The 19700-nt window shown below is 45.5% G+C and overlaps 1 protein-coding gene across 8 annotated transcripts in view; it reads left to right on the top strand.

Moving 5' to 3' along the window:
- TRRAP (transformation/transcription domain associated protein) overlaps positions 1-19700 on the top strand; it is a 2065012-nt gene that overhangs the window by 659264 nt on the left and 1386048 nt on the right. For all 8 annotated transcript variants that reach the window (XM_069647248.1, XM_069647247.1, XM_069647244.1 and 5 more), the window contains one exon: positions 17639-17899. In XM_069647248.1, the coding sequence (XP_069503349.1) occupies positions 17639-17899 (261 nt within the window). The remainder of the gene's footprint in view (positions 1-17638; positions 17900-19700) is intronic.

Below are 19700 nucleotides of genomic sequence, written 5' to 3'. Positions count from 1 at the left end.
TGGACCTGTAAGCAAGGAACAAAGTAATCCAGGCTGCGGCTTTGTCCGAAAAGTGGGTTGCAGTTTTGAGGTGGCGGCATAATATTTGGTGGTTTACTTAATCAAACGCCGCAGAAAGGTCTAGTAGGAGTAGGAGAGCCAGTTTACCTTTGTCTTTTAGGTCTTCAGTTTGGGTTTTGAGATCTAGTAGAGCGGTTTCTGTTCCGTATCGAGGACGGAAGCCAGATTGCCTCAGTCCCAGAAGTTTATTGGTTTCCAAGTAATCTTGAATCTGTAGGTAAGCAGCACGATCCAGAATTTTTAAGAGGAACGGGACCGTGGTGATCGGTCTGTAATTGGTGGGTATATTAGCATCCAATGTTGGTTTTTTAAGGAGAGGAATAACCCAGGCATCCTTGAGGTTATCCGGGACAATCCCTGAGCTGAATGAGGAGTTTATTATAAGTGTGGTGATAAAGGGTGCTAGGTTATGCCAGGCCTCTTTAATGATGGGGGCAGGGCATGATTCACCCTGACAATTGGAAGGTTTGAGGCTATTGATAATATGTTCAACTTCGATAATGGATAGGGGAGCAAAGCTGAATGGTATCACAGGTACGGTTTTGGCGTTAGTGATAACCTGGGGTGTTTTGTGGTAGAGTCTGTCCTGTAGGCTAATTCTTTTGTCGTTGATTTTGGTTTATAGGGTGACAATTTTTCCAAGGAAGGCCTTTTGGATGTTCGCACACCAGGTGCTGTCTTTGGGAGTGGAAGGGGATTCCAGCTCCTTTAAAATTCTCAATAGCTCCTTAGTATTAGATTGGGCTGTTTCAATACGTTTGTTGTACGTCTCTTTTTTGACCAGGAGTATGGCTTCTTTGTAGATTAGAGTAGCTAAGGCAGTACACGCGTTGTTAGCTTCTGTTGATTGCTTTTCCAGCGTGCCTCGAGGGTCCTTTTTTCCTTGCGGAGAGTTCTCAGCTGTGGTGTGAACCACGAGTTGAGGTGAGCCCGGGGTTTGGGTTTTCTGAGTTTGGGAGGTGCAATGATATCGAGGGCTTTCAACATTGTCTGATTGTACGTGTCTACCAAGACTGTAGCATCAGAGCAAGAGGAAGCGAGATCATTGGGAGCAGGGAGGATGAGTGGAAGTAGTTTAGCACAGGTTATGTTGCGCTTATTTCTTGTAGTGGTGGCAGGTGCAATATCTGTATTAGTGTGGATGAGTCTAGATGGGATGCTGAATGTAATTAGGTGGTGGTCTGTCCAGGCGCAAGGTTGATTGGAATTGATGATAATGTTGCAGTTTAGGTTATCTATCAAGTCGAGAATCCTACCTTTTAGAATGCGTAGGCGAGGTGACCTGTTTTGAGAAACCAGCGTTAAGTAGGAGGTTGTAGATATCATGGGCAGGGACATCGTTAGGGTCTAAGTAGCCCCGGTTGAAGTCCCCTAATATAATGATTTGATACTTGGTTTTAGTGTTGTTGGTAATGATGTGGGAGAGGTCATCAGCGAATGTAGTTAAGGGACCGGGAGGTCTGGAAATGATGTGGAGTGTGATGGTCTGGTTGAGGGTGATAGCTAGCTTGGCTGTGAGTAGTTAAACTGATGTAATGTGGCAAGGTGTGGGGAGGCGGAGATTGAGCGAGGTTCTGTGTATAATAGCTACACCACCTCCTTTGGCTTGATCGGTTTTACGGTCACTTCTAATAATGGTGTATCCATCAGGGATGGCTAGGGATAGAAGAGGTCCTGAGGCAGCGTGAAGCCAGGTTTCAGTGACGGCTATGAGGTCCAGATCTTGAGTTATGATGAGGTCAGCCATGTCTAATGCGTGTGCCGTGAGTGACCTAGTGTTGATCAGGGCAGCCTTGAGGCAAGTAGAGGGGCTAAGATGTTGGGTACTTGAATCCGGGGTGATATCCTGGATGGGTGTAAGTGTAGGTTGAAGGACAGTAGGTGTTATCTCAGAGCGCAATAGTTTGGTTGGTCGGCTGGTAATAGTAGGTCGGTGGGAGAGTCTGGAACCAAGTCTAAGGTTCCTGAAAGGGCCAATGCAAGGTTGGTTAGGCGTGGGTGTCATGGCAAAGTGTTCGAGCCAGAGGGAAGGGTCATTGAGGTACATGTTAGTGGGATGGTCAACCGTAGTTGTTGACGTAATGTGTTGCTGTTGTGTGCTGCACGTGGTGCTGCTAAGGCAAGACATGTTTGAGGTGGGAGACAAGTTGGGTGCAGGTTGAAAGGCCCAAGGAGAGCAGGGGTGGGGATGTATGCAGGTCAGTGGTGGGACTACAGGTAGGGTGTAAAGCCTATGTAGTAGTAGTCCAAGCAATGCTGCTAATTTAATGGTGAGGCGTAGGGCAGAGTGTGTGTGGATGGTGGTGCTCTGGGCAAGCATAGTAACCTGTGTGGTGGTGCCAGAGTGAGGATAGTGATTGCAGGGTAGGCGGTACTGCGTGAGTGATTAGGTGAGGGCGGGATAGACTGTTATAGGAAGGTAGTGGGAAAGGTGGAATGCACGGTGCCACCCAGGGGGCAATAGTAATTGGTGCAGGCTAATCGCAGAGTGAGAACAGGGGTTGTGCAGGGTTGCAGAGCGGGCAAGCACGAGTATGTTGCAGTACTGTGATGACTAAAGGCTAGGCATGAAGGTAGCTCAGGCAGTAAGGCGCGCTTGGTTTGTCAGGCAGAGCAATGCAACGCGGACATGAGGGGAGAGCATACGGATAAGGAGGGAAATGCAATACACTGATTAAACACTCAGCATATTGGTGGCACAGGCAGTGATTAACACTCGGCAGATCAGGCAGAGCAATGCACATACAGTGAAACGCACTAATCATAGGGGTGGCACAAGCGCAGTGATTAACACTCGATAGGTCAGGCAGAACAATGCTAGTACAATAAAAAAAAAGCACTAACTATAGAGGTGGCACAGGCGCGGAGACCAACGCTAGGTAGGCTAAGCAGTGCAGGTAAAAGTAAGTATAAAGTATGCTTGTAAGGGTAGATAGAATGCAGATATGCTGAACGGAGGCACGATACAGCAGGCACGCATATACGGTATTCAATAGAGTGTGCAAGGCCTAACAGAACATATATGAATAAAGCACGCATACGAGGGCCAGTAACTAAGCGCGGTTACCATCAGGTCAGTGGCGCTGCTGAGGTGAGAGGTTGGGTCGTGGACAGGCGTAGACGGTAGTACAGGAAGCGGTAACTTAGCGCACGGGCTGCGAAAAGACGCAGCAAACACGGCAAGTAGGCAGGACTTAATTGACTGTACATAGATGGTGGGAATGGCGGAGCTTGCAGAGCAATTACTACGCAGGTAGACAGTAATGCAACGCAAGATAAGTAATGCAGAGAGGATAGTCCATGATAGAATGAGTCATGATCGAGGTAGAGAGTCTGCAGCGGTCCAACTTGGAGAGGGCTTCGTACCCCTGTGTTCTTTGATTGTGGAGTTTTAGACCACTCCATAAGCAGCATCTTTTCATCTGTGTCACACTGCATCCCCAGTGCAGTGAAACAGGCAAGCCTTTTAGACTTCCCAAAGGTTTAAATACCTTATCTGGGATAAACTACTGTTTCCCAGAGAAAGTAAAGTGAAATTGACTTTACTAGTCTTTCCAAATTCCTAGACCCAGCACACACTATCTTACAATAGAGTGATGGAGCGGTTACTTAGTATCCCGTATGTCTAGAAACTCATGTAGAAGTTAACTGCTACTCTTTCCTCTCGAAATGGCTGGTGGCGGTGGTTTTACAACCAACTACCATGATTTTTCCCGACCGCGAACACTGGTAGCGTTAAATCGCGGGAGCCATGTTTTTCAAGATGGTGTCTGAGCCTCATTTGTTTAAACGGGTCCCGGTCTTCTTTTTTCGCCATTTCTTGTTGGAAAGGTCCTTCTAGAGTTTGTCTCTGTGCACCACACCAAGTTTGGTCCCTTTGTTCCTATGCCTTTGGCGGGCTTCAGGAGTGAAGAGCGACTCTGGTGCCCGAGTGTCTTGGGTGGGCAGGAAGTGAGGGAGGTGCTCGAAACTCCCTGTGCTTAGTCTCCTAGGAGACCCGAATGCGCTCTGGCGTGATTGCCTGGCTGAATGTCTAGCAAGGACAGCCACCCTGCTGGGTGATTGACAGCTAGGCTAGAATGAATGGGAAAAAACTGTTTAAAGTGAGTCTCTTGGCTTGGAAGGCAGAGTCGACTACTGGGGAAGAACCGAAGACGAGCTGGAAGAGGATGTCTGCTGCAACTCCTGGACCGTTGGTTTGCCCGGTGAAACCCTGCTGCAGGTCCGAATCGCCAAGTTCATCTCGACAGGGAAGCCCTTCAAGAACGACTTCTTCCTTTGAGTTGGTGGGACCAATCAACTCGTAAGCCACATGGTTACTCTTCTCGGAGCTGGTTGTATTTTCCTCAGACGGCTGCAGGAAACCGAATAGCCAGGTAGAAGGACACCAGTTTGTGTGGTTGACTACATCTACCGGAATTGAATATTTGCTTTTCCAGCTTTTTGACCAGTCCCAGTGCAGTGCAGGAGTCCCCCAACGTCCTCCCTCTTGTCCCCACGACTGAGGCTCAGGAACAGCGAGATCTGCAGGAACTGCCAGGAACAGACGTCTTCAGCTGCATCTTTTTCTTTATTGTAAGGTACTGTGAAAACCCGACCGAGAGAACTTACCTCTCACTGCGAAAGTGCTTGAAACTTTGGCAACTTGCAGGCCTAGTCAGCATGTGACCCAACATATGATTCTTTCTTTTACAAACTACTTCTGAGAACTTTGGCAAATACTTTTTCGTTAACTTCCAGAACTGCTTTATCCTCTACAAGACTTTAGCCCATTTACTTTGGCCTAACCTATTGCATTGAATCAACTACTCTGGTGAACTTAAACTATTTGCACTGTTTTAGAGTAACTGTAATATTCGTTTTATTAATTTATGCCTTTTTGCTCCTACTTCAAATGCTCTGAATGCCATTTTGCTCCTCCTTCAAAGTATTTTAAATGCCTCAGAATCTGATATTGTGAAGTACTGAAATATATTTTTGTGTGATATAAATTGCCTCCTTCTAGTGAATGTTTTATAACTGACTGTGAAAATAAATTAATCAAGAAACCTTGAGTATAAGAGTCTCTTTGAATACTTGTAATTATAGACCTCTGTGTAACACCCTTACAGCTCACATTGCCTTTTGAGATGAGCCTGGCTGCTCAGCAACGCTACCACAAAAATGTGTAGTACAGACTTATACCAAAGGTTGGTTTTGTGAGGTATCCACGGAGGCAAGGCGGATGAATCAAAGTAAGCTTGATTTATAATTCAGCCAGCCGGCGCCCCGCACTGCAACCGCCTCCATCCATCTCTCACTCATCCTCAACCGTCCAGAACCACCCGGCACTTCCAACACAAACATTCTGAGGCGGATGCAGGCGGGGAGCCAAGGTTCCAACAAAGAATACTACATCACCCCCCCCTTTCAAATATTTTTAAACAACATTGTAAAATACAAACGTATAGAATACTCTGAATATTAAATTTCAAAACATGTGCAATCGACAATCTGAAACAGAAACATGCCCTAAAATAATACCTAAAGATAACTTGTCATGACATAATCTCTGGACCAACATGGTGCTCTCCTTTCTCTTGAACTGTGTACAACGTTTTGTCTAGGAACATCATATCTATGTTGCATGTTTATTTCTGCATCTTGTCTGACTAAAACTCTTTTGACATTCTCCACACCATACTGAATATGCTCTTCGAAGGGATTGTGTCCTCCGACGTATTCCTTATCTTAGATATCTCCTTCCAGCTCTGCTGACTTCAGAAAAGTTTTCTCTAGAGGGCGCTGCGCGTCGACGTCCGCCGAGTCGATGTCCCTCGACAGCCGTAATGTCGACGTCATCCTGCCTATAAAGGCCGCGCGCAGCGTCCGTTGCTCAGTTCCGTTTTTCCGCGCTTACTTAGTGCCTCGGAATGCCGTTGCTCAGTTTCGTAGACAATTTATCCTATTTACTTCGAGATATTCGATCCGTACTCGATGGCTTCCTCGTCGGAACCGACGACCCCTCGGTCCGGTTTCAAAAAATTGTGGGGAAAAGATGTCGCTGACTGACCCTCACAGAGTTTGTCTGTGGTGTTTGGGAGCTGAACACCATTGTTCGGAGTGCGAGGACTGTATGTCCATGACAGCTAAGGCCCTGAACGAGCGTAGGGGGAAGCTGGAGAAAGGTAAGACTTCAAAAGCTTCTTCTTCCTCGACGAAGTCGAGACATTCGTCTCCTCGTCACCATTCGCGCTCCAGGTCTCGGAGTGGGTCCCATCACTCCTCGAGATCGAAGCACTCGAAGAGGAGACGTCGAAGATCCCCTTCTCCGTCCTCCTCTTCCTCTGTTTCTCCTAAGAGAATCCCTTGCCCCACGAAACATAGTTCCCGGGCTGAATGGGAGGAATTCCGCAAAAATATGATGAGCGTCTTCGAGAAAGCGGCCTCGACCCCCTCGAAGACTGGCGAGAGCGATGCTCTGGTCGAAAGACCCGAAGGTCAAAAACGCCGCGAGTCGCAGTCGAAGGAAGCTTCTCGAGCGCGTCACGAACCCTCGGGTAAAGATATGACCTTGAAACTTTCTTCGAAGGTTCCGTCGACGCCATCGACGAAGGTTCCGTCGACGCCGAGGTCGGTGTCTTCGCTGCCGTTGTCGAAGGGACCTTCGACACACGGGTCTGTCGACTCGACGCCATCTTCGACACCGGCGTCGACACCAAGGAAAGTCACGGTTACGACGCACCCAGTGGCTATCCCCAGGTCCTCGATGACGATGGCGTCGAGATTGTCGACTTCCTCAAGCAGAATCCCAATTCTATCGAGGACCTCGAAGCCTCCGCCTTTGTTTTCGACGCCACGCCCGAAGCCTTCGGCGTCATCGACGTTTTCGAGGCCGATTATGACAAGTTTGGCACCCTCTGCCTTGGAGATGGGTTTTACACACTTTGTGAGTTCAGAACAATTGAGAACTATATCCTCAATTATGGAAGAGGGAGAACTATCTGAACAGGAAGACACATTTGAGTTGCAGGGACCTGCAACCCCAGTTAGAGAGGAGTTATCCTCAGAAGAACGCAGGTTAAAGGATCTTCATGATTCCTTACATGAAGCAAGTGGGTTAGACACTTCCCCTGAGGTGGAGTTTGCTAGGCCAGACCCGGGGGAGCATGCTGAAACCCCCTATAAAGCCTTAATGGCCAGGATCACAGAATTTATGGGGTGGTCAACACCTTCACAGGCTTTCCAACAAGATGACCTCACGGATATTCTTGACAAAGGTCCACAGGAGGATCCTGTAGTGCCCTTTCATAAAGCTCTTCAGAGGAAGAGTATGACGAACTGGGAAACCCCAGATGTCGTCCCGGCAGTAAATAAAAAACTGTCTACAAAATACAGGGTATCTTCTGCAGACCCAGAGTTTTTGTCAAAACACCCATCCCCAGAAAGTCTGGTGGTACAGGCAGCATCTTCTACTGACGTCAAGACTGCTTACCCTACCGTCCCACACGACAGGGACGATAAGAAATATGATGCTATGGCAAAGAAAGTTTTTTCGGCATGTAGCATGGCGTTAAAATCTGTTAATGCTACTTGCACCTTTGCTAGATTCAGCCATACACTTTGGGAGTGTGCTTCTACAGCGGCTGACTGCATCCCAGAGGGAGAAGAAAGGGAGGCGTTCCTAAATATCATACAGGACGGTAAAGACGCTATGTGCGAATCCCTCCAGACGGGCATTGATTCGGCTGACAGTATCAGCAGAGCAATGGCGGCAAGTACAACAACCAGGAGATTCGCTTGGTTGAGAAAGTCTGGTTTTGCCCCAGATGTGCAAGCCAGGCTCTTGAACATGCCATTCGATGGCTCTTCTTTGTTTGGGAAAAAGGCGGATGACAGTTTAGAAAAACTGCAAACATCAAAAGCAGCAGCAAAATCTCTAGGCGCTGCAATCCGTCAGACACCTTTTCGTCCCACAGGAACCTCTGCGAGGGGCAAGTCCTTTCGCTTCTACTCCGCATTCGGAAGAGGTAGAGGATGACCGGCTCAAAGGGGACAAAGAAGAACTACCCGAGGTGGACGGGGTAGATATTCAAAAGCCGCAGCAACAGCAGGTGCCTCTTTACCATCGGCATCTGCATCAGCCGCCCCAAAACCACTCTGAGGACTTCCCTCACAGGACACCTGTAGGAGGCAGGTTAACTCAACATCTGGCGGAATGGCAGGCTATCACGTCAGATGCTTGGGCATTGGAAACAGTTGCCCAAGGTTACTGCCTGCCTCTCCTACGCATACCTCAGAGTTATCCACCGAGATCAGCTCTCAGAAAGCTCCAGATCCGCTCCTCTTGCATTAAATTTTGGACCTGCTAGAGAAAGGTGCCATAGAACCGGTACCTGTAGCGGAGAGGAACAAGGGCTGGTACTCCCCTTACTTTCTCATTCCAAAGAAAGACGGAGGACTGAGACCCATCTTGGACTTGAGAGAATTGAACAAAGTCCACAGGAAAGACAAATTCAAGATGGTAACTCTTTCTCAGATCCTTCAGGCCCTTCAGTTCCAGGACTGGTTGGTATCTCTGGACCTTCAGGACGCTTATTTCCATGTGCCTATCCATCTCAAACACAGGAAATACCTGAGGTTCGCAATTGGCAACTCTCATTATCAATTTCGAGTGCTGCCATTTGGGCTGACCTCCGCCCCGAGGGTCTTCACCAAGTTAATGTCGGTAGTGGCGGCAAGTCTAAGGAGGGAAGGGATTCACGTCTACCCCTACCTGGACGATTGGTTGATCAGGGCGGTATCTTCGGAACAAGCTCAGATCCAGCTAAATCACGTTTGCCACTCCCTTCACAAACTGGGCTTCTCCCTCAATTTAAGGAAGTCACAAATGATACCATCGCAGAGACTCCAGTTCATCGGAGCGATCCTGGACACTTCCCTGGGAAAAGCCTCGCCACCAGAGGTGAGGGCTCAAGATATTCTACAGATGGTTACCAAGTTTCAAAATGCCCAACGTCTCCCAGCCTTCGACTTTTTGAGGTTGCTAGGCCTCATGGCATCCTGCATTTTCCTAGTGCCAGAGGCTCGCCTGAGAATGAGATCCCTCCAGTGGGCACTGAGGACTCAGTGGTCACAATTCTCAGGAAGAATGACAGATCTTCTTCAGGTTCCCGACAGGGTGGCTCGAGACCTTCAGTGGTGGGCCTGTCAGGAGAAAATTCTGAAAGGAGAACAGTTTTGACAACCCTGGCCGGAGATAACAGTAGTCACGGATGCCTCACTCACGGGGTGGGGAGCCCACGCCAACGACTTGACCATCAGCAGTCGTTGGTCTCCATCGGAGTCCAGACTACATATCAACCTGTTAGAGCTGAGGGCCATCAGACTTGCGCTGAAGGCGTTCCTGCCAGCTGTACAAGGGAAGAATGTCCTGATAATGACGGACAACACAGTGGCCATGCATTACCTCAACAAAAGAGGAGGTGTAGGATCACTACCCCTGTGCAGAGAGGCGATGCAGCTCTGGTTTTGGGCAATCCAAGAAGGAATCTCTCTATCGGCAGTTCACCTAGCCGGAGAGAAGAACTTTACAGCGGACGCTCTGAGCAGGCAGAGCAAAGTCTCCCACGAGTGGGAACCAGCTCAGGAAGTCTTTCAAGAGATCTTCGCCCTTTGGGGAACCCCTCAGGTGGATCTGTTCGCCACCAGTGTCAACAGGAAGTGCGATCTGTTCTGCTCAAGGGAATTTCCCCCGAGAGGAGCTCTGGGAGACGCGTTCATAGTGGACTGGGAGTTTCCGCTTCTGTACGCGTTCCCTCCGGTCCCCGTCATTCCTCAAATGATCAGAAGGTTGAGAAGATTCCGGAAAACCATGATCCTAATTGTCCTGGATTGGGCCAGGAGAACGTGGTACCCGGACCTTCTAGACTTGTCCATCTGCCCTCCAATTCGACTTCCACTCAGAGAGAACCTACTCTCACAGAAGGGAGGTCAGGTTCTCCATCCAGACATCAAAACCCTCAACCTTCACGCTTGGCTTCTGAAAGGCTAAGGTATAAGGATTGGGACCTCCCTGATGATGATATGGTGGTGTTGCTTTCAGCAAGGAGGCCAGCAACAAAGTCTTTATACCGCTGCCGTTGGAACAGATTTTGCAGCTGGTGTAGAGAAAAGAATATCGACCCCTTTTCATGTGGTACACCAATGGTTTTGTCCTTCCTACTCTATTTGGCGAATTCAGGCCTTCAAGTTGGCACCATTAAGGGCCATCTCGCAGCCCTATCCATCTTTAAGTGCACTGCGGAAGAACCATCCTATTTCAAGTTACCCTTGGTAATACAGTTTCTAAAGGGGTTAACCAACGTTTATCTCCCAAGACCATTCCAGGTTCCCCTATGGGATTTAAACTTAGTCCTAACTTTCCTGATGGGCACACCTTTCGAACCACCCCATTCTTGTTCGTTAAGATTTCTTACCCTTAAAACTGTTTTATTAATAGCACTTACAAGCTCTTTCCTGTAAACCCCCTCATACAATCTTTCACAAAGACAAAGTTGTCCTGCAAGTGAAGCCTAATTTCCTCCCAAAGGTGGTTTCTGAATTCCATATCACTCAGAAGATTACCCTGCCATCTTTCTATCCTCCTCCTCATCCGGGGAAAGAGGAAGAGAGGTTACACAGGCTGGACCCTAGAAGGGTTAAAGTTTTTACATCAGTAGACTGGCCAGGATAAGACAAGCAGACCAGCTGTTTGTAGGCTACACAGGTCACAAGCTGGGGTTACCGATAACTAAGCAGACCATTTCCAGATGGATCACTCTAGCCATTTTGGAATGTTATAAACTGGCAGGAAAAGAGCCCCCTCAAAACCTTAGGGCTCATTCGACCAGAGGTATTGCAGCTTCATCGGCCCTCAAGAGGAGTGCCGGTTAAAGACATTTGTGCGGCCGCCACATGGTCGTCCGTCCATACCTTTACACGAATTTACAACTTGGATTCCTCCTCTAGTCAAGAGACTAGGTTTGGAAGGGCAGTATTGCACTCTATTCGTCAATAGAAGACAGCATGAAGTCAGTACTCCCACCTCCAATAATAGAATACTGCTATGGGAGCCTATCTAAGATAAGGAATACGTCGGAGGACACAATCCCTTCGAAGAACAAGTTACTTCTTACCTTGTAACGTTCTTTCGATGGGATGTTCCTCCGACGTATTCCTTATCGACCCTCCCATCCATCCCCGCAGTTCTACTTCCCTTGTTGTTGCAGCTTACGCTCCTTCAGGGTGATTAGTCTAGTCCAGACAGAAATAATGTGGGCTACAAAACGGAACTGAGCAACGGACGCTGCGCGCGGCCTTTATAGGCAGGATGACGTCGACGTCGATACGGCGGCTGTCGAGGGACATCGACTCGGCGGATGTCGACGCGCAGCGCACTCTAGAGAAAAATTTTCCGAGGCCAGCAGAGCTGGAAGGAGATATCTAAGATAAGGAATACGTCGGAGGAACATCCCATCGAAAGAACGTTACAAGGTAAGAAGTAACTTGTTCATCTCCAAACAAATCAGTCACTCTTCCTTCTTTACCAAATTGTCTAATTCTCTCATGTTTACCTTCCCACCTCCATTTACTGACCCTATCCAAATTCCATACTGCACCACCAGCAACTCTAACAGCTCTCCTGAACACTTGTATAACCTTGACCGGCCTGCTGTACTTGGAGTCAACCTTCCTCACATTTCTTCCAATCTTAATCCGCACGTAATGTCCTGGCAAGATTCTCAACTTGTGCTCTTCCGGAGATACTTCACGCTTATACTGATGTTCAACCAAACTTTGTTTTCCACCATGTAAAGCTCTCCTACAATTAACCCATTCTGGATTGAGCAAAGTGTTGGGAGCTCTTCCCCTCATTAATTCGAAAGGAGAAACATTAATTCCCCTTTAAACAGACATCCTACTACTCCAAACCCTCTCTTTCAGAACCTCGTCCACGGACAAATTATTACTCGGAGCCAACTCCACAGCTTCTACTATTACGCAGTTATATCTCTCCACTAATCCATAAGTTTGAGGATGATATAAAGCTGAAAACCTCCACTCCATCCCTGATCTCTTTGCAAACTCTCTCATCTCTCTACACTTGAATTGAACTCCATTGTTACTCATTATTATTTTGGGAAATCCTTCCCTCCTACAAATCTGCATTATGAATTTCATAATCTCATGGCTATCAATTCTACTCACTGCTTTGACTTCAAGCCACCCTGAAATGTAATCAACCAAAACTATCAAAAATGTCTTCTCGCCAATCAACTTTACATATGGCCCAACTATGGCAATACCTACCATTTCCCATGGTGCTTCACCTTTACAAATATTGATGGGCTTTGACTTGATAATTTTGCAACTCTTATCACTGTTCTGACGTGGCCAGCAATTCCTAACCACTCTCTCCATCATCAGATCCATACCTGGCCAATAGTATTTCAACCTCACATTGTTCTTCGTGCCCGTAATGCCAGGATGACCCTGGTGTGCTTTTTCAATAAGTTCACCACATAATTTTCGTGGGGGAATCAATGTGTCCCCTCTCACTAAAAATCCGTCCTCTATAGACAATTCATCCCTTACCTGCCAGAATCTCAAACATGCTTCGATAACTGCCTTCTTTTCAGGCCATCCAGATTTCGTGTATTCACAGATTTGTTGTAGTTCATCATCTTTGCCCAACTGCTCGATCCAAGTATCCTTGGACTTAACTTCAAATACAACAGCTACCATTTCATCATCTGCCTCCACAGCTGTCTGCTTATTTCCCAAAGGTAATCTCGATAGAAAATCAGCTACAACATTTCTTTTCCCAGGCACATATTTCACTACAAAATTATAATCTTGCAGTTTAAGACTAAGTCTTGCCAATCTCGGCGAGGCCTTGCACATTCCTTTTACCGTAAGAACTTCAATCAAAGGTTTATGGACCGTCTGAAATACAAACTTGGTTCCCCATAAATATTTCCTGAAATAATTCACTGCCCAAGAACAAGCCAGTAACTCTTTTTCAATCACTGAATATCTACTCTCTGTGTCTGAAATGGCTCTTGAGGCATGACTTATTACCTTCTCATTAACATCTTAATCTATTTGTGATAAAACTGCCCCTAATCCACTTCCAATGGCATCCACTGTGATCTTAGTCATCCTACCAAACTCAAATTCTCCTAATTCCAAGGAGTTACAAATTTCCGTTTTTATGCAACCTACTGCCTCATCACAGTCATCACTCCATACAAACTTAGCATCTTTTTTCAACAGTTTTCTCAAAGGTTCTGTGACACTCGCAAAATTTCTAACAAACCTGTTATAATACTCACATAACCCCATAAATGATCAATTCATCCTTGTTTTTTGGATTTGGTGCTTCCTTAATTGCTTCCATGGCATCTCTTTTGGGTTTGTACCCTTTGCCATTTACAGTGTGTCCTAAATATTCTACCTCATTTACTCCAAATTTACACTTGCTCTGCTCAATTTTCAACCCAACATCCTCCAATCTTTTCAACACTTCTTTCAGCCTTTTATCATGTTCCTCAACTCCTTTTCCAAACACAATAATATCATCTTGATACACAAAGGTCCCACTTAGACCTTTAAGAACACACATCATGACTCTTTGGCATACAGCCGCCGCAGATGCTAATCCAAATGGCATACGTTTATATCTATACAGACCATGTGGCGTAATAAAAGCTGTAATGTCTCTACAGACCTCAGTAAGTGAAATTTGGTGATAGGCTTTTGACAAATCCAATGTAGAAAACACATCAGCATTTCTAATACAGTTTAACATTTCAGATATAATGGGAAGAAGAAAAGTATCAGTTATGACATTCTTGTTGACATCCCTCAAATCCACACAAATCCTGAGTTTGTCATTTTTCTTCAATGCCACGACGATGGGGCTCACCCACTCAGAAGACTCAATTTTTTCTATAACAGCTTCAGACTACAATAATGTCAATTCTTGCTCGACTTTGTCAGCAATGGCAAACGGAACTGGCCTAGACTTCATGTGTCTAACCGGTACAGCTCCCTTCTTGAGTCGAATCCTGTGCGCAAAATCCTTTAATAAACCCAAATCTGACTTAATTTCATTTGTCTCTACTAACACTTCCTCTCTTCGTTGTTGACTACTATTCACCAGCAGGATTTGTTCATTAGTACATGGATCCAACCTGATCCGCAAGCCAGCATGGTCCCTCCAGCCTATAACGTTCACACCTTTTTCTGCCACATATACCTTGACTTGATCTCGTCTGTCCTTAAATTGAATGATACCAGAAAACCATCCAATCATTTTGATTCTAGACCCTTCAAATCCACCAGGATTTCTTATGTCTGGTGAATTCAATTCATTTTTGAGACCACGTGTTATTAGACTCCGCCATGTTTTCTTAGTAATAATTGTCCACGGTGAACAACTTTCCAATTATCTAGAATCACCTCGCAACTCGGGCATTTAAATTCTCCTTCCGGAGGTTCATGTATGAAAAACACCCTTTCCTCTTCTTCATCCAGGATGACAGAGACTTTCTTCTTCCTTCTACATACAACTGCAAAATGGCCCTTTATGCCACAATTTCTGCATTTCTGTCCTAGTGCCGGACATTGTTTTGCATTTGCATAGTGTCCAATTCTGCCACAATTATAACACCTGTTTCCTTCTCTTGGCTGGGCATTTTGAAATCTCTGATTATCTTGTGTTCGAGGTTCACTCTTCGACCAATTCCTTCCTCTGCTTGAACTTCCTCTATATTCCAAACTTTTCGCTTTGTTGACTTTAGCTGGAGCGGCTTCACCTTTGTCTTTAGGTCGCAGTGCATTAACTTGACTTTGTTCCTCTTGTTCTTGTGTTACCTTAGTGGTTTGTCGTTGCATGCTCTGTATTGCCTCTTCCTTTTTGTCTTTCATCTCCTTGGAGCACAATTGACTATGTTCCACCCGTTTGGCAATGGCTATAGTCTGAGGTAGGGATGGATTGCCAACCATCCATAACCTGTCTTGAACTAAATTGTCTCTTGAGTGAATGATTATTTGGTCTCGTATCAATTCATCAAGAGTGATGCCATTACCAAATTGACAGGTTTGTGATAGAACCCTCAATGCTGAAACATATTCTTCAATAGTCTCATTTTCTTTTTGTACTCTTGTGTAAAATGTATATCTATTTATAGCTACATTAGTTTCCGGAGCATAGTACTTGTCCAATTGTCTTATAGCCCTGTCATGCTCATCAGCATCTCCAGCCTCCTCTCTCGTCAATTCTGGAAGTTCTCTAAACTTCCTTTGACCTTCTAATCCAAGGGCATGTAACAGAAGCAGTTTCTTCTTCCAGGATGTCAGTTCTTCTTGATCTACAGCCTGGATGTAATTCAACCAGAATTCCTTTTGCACTTTTATTTCGCAGCTGTCAAAAATTTGAGATGATTTTAGAAAGAATTTGGATTTCCTAGGACACTCTCCTGTGGTCGTTGGTCCAAAATGTATGTGGGAATGGCTGGACTCGGGCTTCTTGAGGGTATTTGTGGGCTCCAATGGTCAATTCCAGTGTGGTGCAGCGAGAGAAAAAAAAATCCTTTTTTTTTTTTTTTTTTTTTTTTTTTTTAAAATACTGGGACGCGGATGAAGATGCCTAATCTTCACCCTCCCCAGACTTCCTGGTCCTGTGTGCGATCATGTGACCGCGTGCTACCGGAGGGTCCTTTTCTTTATACACACGCGTGTATTTGCTTGCTGGGAAGCCCAAACTCACCAGTAGTGAACGATGCAGCATGAAAGGAGCCGCTCGTAGCTCCCCAATGTCACCGGGCACCTCTTGTAGCCCCCTCTGCTGTCAGCACGAACAACGCAGGCTGCGTTGGTTCGGAGCTCCAGCTCTACGTCCCTGACCCAACGTGGGCTCGCAGGACGCCGGATCCTCGTCACCAAATGAGGTATTCACGGAGGCAAGGCGGATGAATCAAAGTAAGCTTTATTTATAATTTAGCCAGCCGGCGCCCCGCACTGCGACCGCCTCCATCCATCTCTCACTCATCATCCTCAACCGTCCAGAACCACCCGGCACTTCCAACACAAACATTCTGAGGCGGACGCAGGCGGGGAGCCAAGGTTCCAACAAAGAATACTACATTTTGCTTACACCTGTAGTCTTAGTTGTGTGTAGTGGTCCCAAAGGGTACTAAACACTGCCTAACAGTGAATATATATATATTTGTGTTGTATGGTTTTGTGTGGTATTACTACATGCTAGTTTATTTTCTTACTGTGTCCAAAAAGGTAAATAAATAACTATTTTTATAACTGTCTAAGCTGAATTATTGTATCTTAATCTGTACGGACTCAATGGGGCCCCTGACCACATTCACGCTCTCCTGAGACTAAGCCTTCACTGCTCTTCACTGCTACCTTGGTTGGGTTTTGGCTCAAGTCTGAGTCTCCCTATCTACCATAACTTGGGTTGCCTCCTAAAATCTTGATTTTATTTTTTAGCAATCCATCTTAACAGCGATGTGGGCCTCCATTCTAAAGCACCGAGCCCTTGAGGTTGGCTCCCCTTGTCCAAAATGTACTTTTAAATAGGTACTTCTTCTAGCTGTCCGTTATTGCCCCACTCTCTCGTCACACCTGCAGATAGTGACAGTTTTTACGGGTGATGTCAAGAAAAATGGCGTGCATACTGGAAGCATTCTCACTGTTTTTTTCAATTAAGTTTATATGTACTTGTAAACACAGACACAGTAATGTGTGTCCTTATGCTTTGTGTCAGATTCTAGAACTGTAGTAACATGTGTTTTTAACCTAATTCATGGGATAGAGTGATCCTTTGTTCAGTTAAAACAAAATGTGCTCGCTGTTATGCACGGTTTTGATTTTCCAGAGGTAGAATCGTAGCTCTTATTTTACTCTATAAATGAGTGACTCCTTACATGAGTGGAAGACCGTAACTGTGTTTTTTCTGTCTTTGAAGTAGAATCTGAGCTCAAGTTGTTTAATGTGAGATGGGTTTGGTCAGTTTCCTATTCCCACAATTTAAATGGCACGACTTAATGCCGATCAAACTATGTCCCTTTGTAAAAACAACTTCTTGTCCTTTAAAACCTCAATTGAAAAGGCAATGAGTTACTTTAGAGACCTAACTGAATACTTATTCAGTGGGCCTGCAATTTCTTAATTATCATGTGCATCGCAGGATTCAAACTTATGATGGTGTTATAATACTTGGCAATAGCACTGAAAACTCCGCACCTTTTCAGTTGAGGGCAAAACCTTAGTAAAATATTACTTCACCCGAAGCACTACCGAAGTCTAAGCACTCTTTACATTTTGAGTATAATTCAAGGTCTTGAAGATTTACACAAAATCCCATATCTGCATTACAAATTTGATTTATTTTCACTGATAAAATTCAACCACTATTTAGAAATCAAAGTCTTTTTCCTAATAATGAAAGCTGCTTTTTTTGTTAATCATCTAATCAACAAAATGTGAGTAGTTAAGAATCTCTTGAAGAGACCTAAACTTGTGCTTAAAATGTTAGGTTTCTAATGGAGCAGTTGCCATGGCAAAGACCACCTTGGAGCAGCTTTTGGTTCGATGTGCAACTCCGCTAAAAGACGAGGAGAAGACGGAAGACATACTTGCAGCACAGGAGAAGTCTTTTCATCATGTGACCCATGATCTAGTTCGAGAGGTGACATCCCCCAACTCCACTGTGAGGAAGCAAGCCATGCATTCTCTGCAAGTGCTTGCCCAGGTCACCGGGAAGAGTGTTACGGTCATCATGGAGCCGCACAAAGAGGTAGGAATCATGCAGATCTTAATGGGAAAGGAATTAAATAAACTGCTGTTTGCCATTGCATATGGAGCAACGCTTGCTTACTCCTGCACAACCCCATTGTTCATTTTTGGATATAGACCTTTTCTTGCTCTGCCATTTCTCCTCACATGTACTTGAAATGTATCGTGTTGTAGAAGCCTGATAATGTCTTAATGTACCCCTTTTTGCATCTCAATTTGCACTACAGAGATGGTTGTCAGATTTCTAGTGAATCAGACATTTCTTAAAGCTCCCTTATTTCATAATTCAGTAGAAAAGGTTCTGAATAGAAGCTGTGAAGTCAATTACTTTTACTTGTTCAGTATAAGGTTATGTTTTGTGTTTAGTTATGAATGTACCAATCTCGATACACAGAAAGCACAAGTAGGTACTACTTCCATTAATCAGTCTTTCATGCTTCTAATTATTGGGAACTTCCGCTGCTTTGTGGCAGGATGTTGGGTAGAATTTCCTTTATGTGCAATATTCTGCCGACTTATGAGTCCCCTTGAACTTTTTGCTGGACTCTTCGTTTTTTGATCAGTTCTCCTGAGTGAGTGGGAACCTCTTTCCATAGTCACTCAGTCTTTTACTTTATCTCTGGGAATGTTTAAAGCCTTTTGGTTGTATCTTTTTGGAGTAATGCTTTCCTCCACCTTTTTAGGCATCTGCAATTTATTATTGCAGCACAGAGCACTTTCTGTGCAGTGTTGCTGGGAGCCCTTTGAGCTGCCCTTTTAATTTTCCTTGAGATAACTACTGTTTCTAAGGATAGGGAATACTTTCTATCCCACCTAACTTTTATTTTGTGGAATCAGCACACCCCACCAATGTATCCCTTTTTCCACTTCTCCTGTAACTGTCTAGTTACAGCAACAAGTTTATCTGAGTGACTGGTGGCAGTGAATATTTTCTTGCGATTGTTAGTGATACTTACACACAGGCTGCTTTTGCAGCTGTGGTAAGAGGCACATGGGTCACCATTGTACTGAAATAATGCACATCTTCTTTTTTTGCCATCTCTTGATGACTTGTCCTTTCTTGAGCCGCCTTCTTCTGCCATGCTGCGTGGCGGAGGTCCTGCTCACTCTTTTGTCTTTGCCAGGCTCCAATTGGGAAGCCCGCCTGAGGGCGACCGCGTCTCTGGGAGGACAGGAAGCTGGTAGTGCTCCAGTGTGTCTGCTTGAATCCAGTTCTGACAGGGAGTACGGATGTCCCCTTGGGACAGCCACCACCCAAAGTTTGAATGTGGCATGACTGCTGATTATCTGGGTTCCTGCATAAAGACGAGGGTCCTGGAGCAGAACGAGAGTCGACTCATGGAACGAAGAAGAACTGCAGCCACCTGCAGCGACTGATAAGTGGTCACTGCTGCTCCAAACCTCCTTCTGATCGACAGGTAAGATCCATACTGTATGTCTTCCTTCCCTGGACTCGTGGGCCTAACCAGTCTTGAGACAACCTGCATTTTGAGCCCTCCCTTGAAGAGCTGTGACCGTCCTGGGCAGCAATTCCCCAATACCCTAGGTCCTGGACCAATCTGCTGTGCATGGTCTTGTTCAGAGGGTTGCCTCAGAATACATGAGTAAAAGATTACAAAAGTAGTCAAAAAGGAGTCTACGCCAGGCAAGAAGTACACCAACTTTAATCTGGGCCCACTAGCAGCTGGGAAAGCAAAATTCAAAGAGAATACATAACAGAACTGCATGAAATGCACTGCCACAAAACAAAAGGTTTTATAACATTGAAATCTAATTAGCATCAATCACTTTGCAACATTAAA

The sequence above is a fragment of the Ambystoma mexicanum genome, chromosome 2q (assembly GCF_040938575.1).
Source record: "Ambystoma mexicanum isolate Mex_15411 chromosome 2q, UKY_AmexF1_1, whole genome shotgun sequence".
Classification (NCBI taxonomy): domain Eukaryota; kingdom Metazoa; phylum Chordata; class Amphibia; order Caudata; family Ambystomatidae; genus Ambystoma; species Ambystoma mexicanum.
Note: the sequence above shows the minus strand (reverse complement) of the source record. Positions and strands in the feature narration are given on the sequence as shown.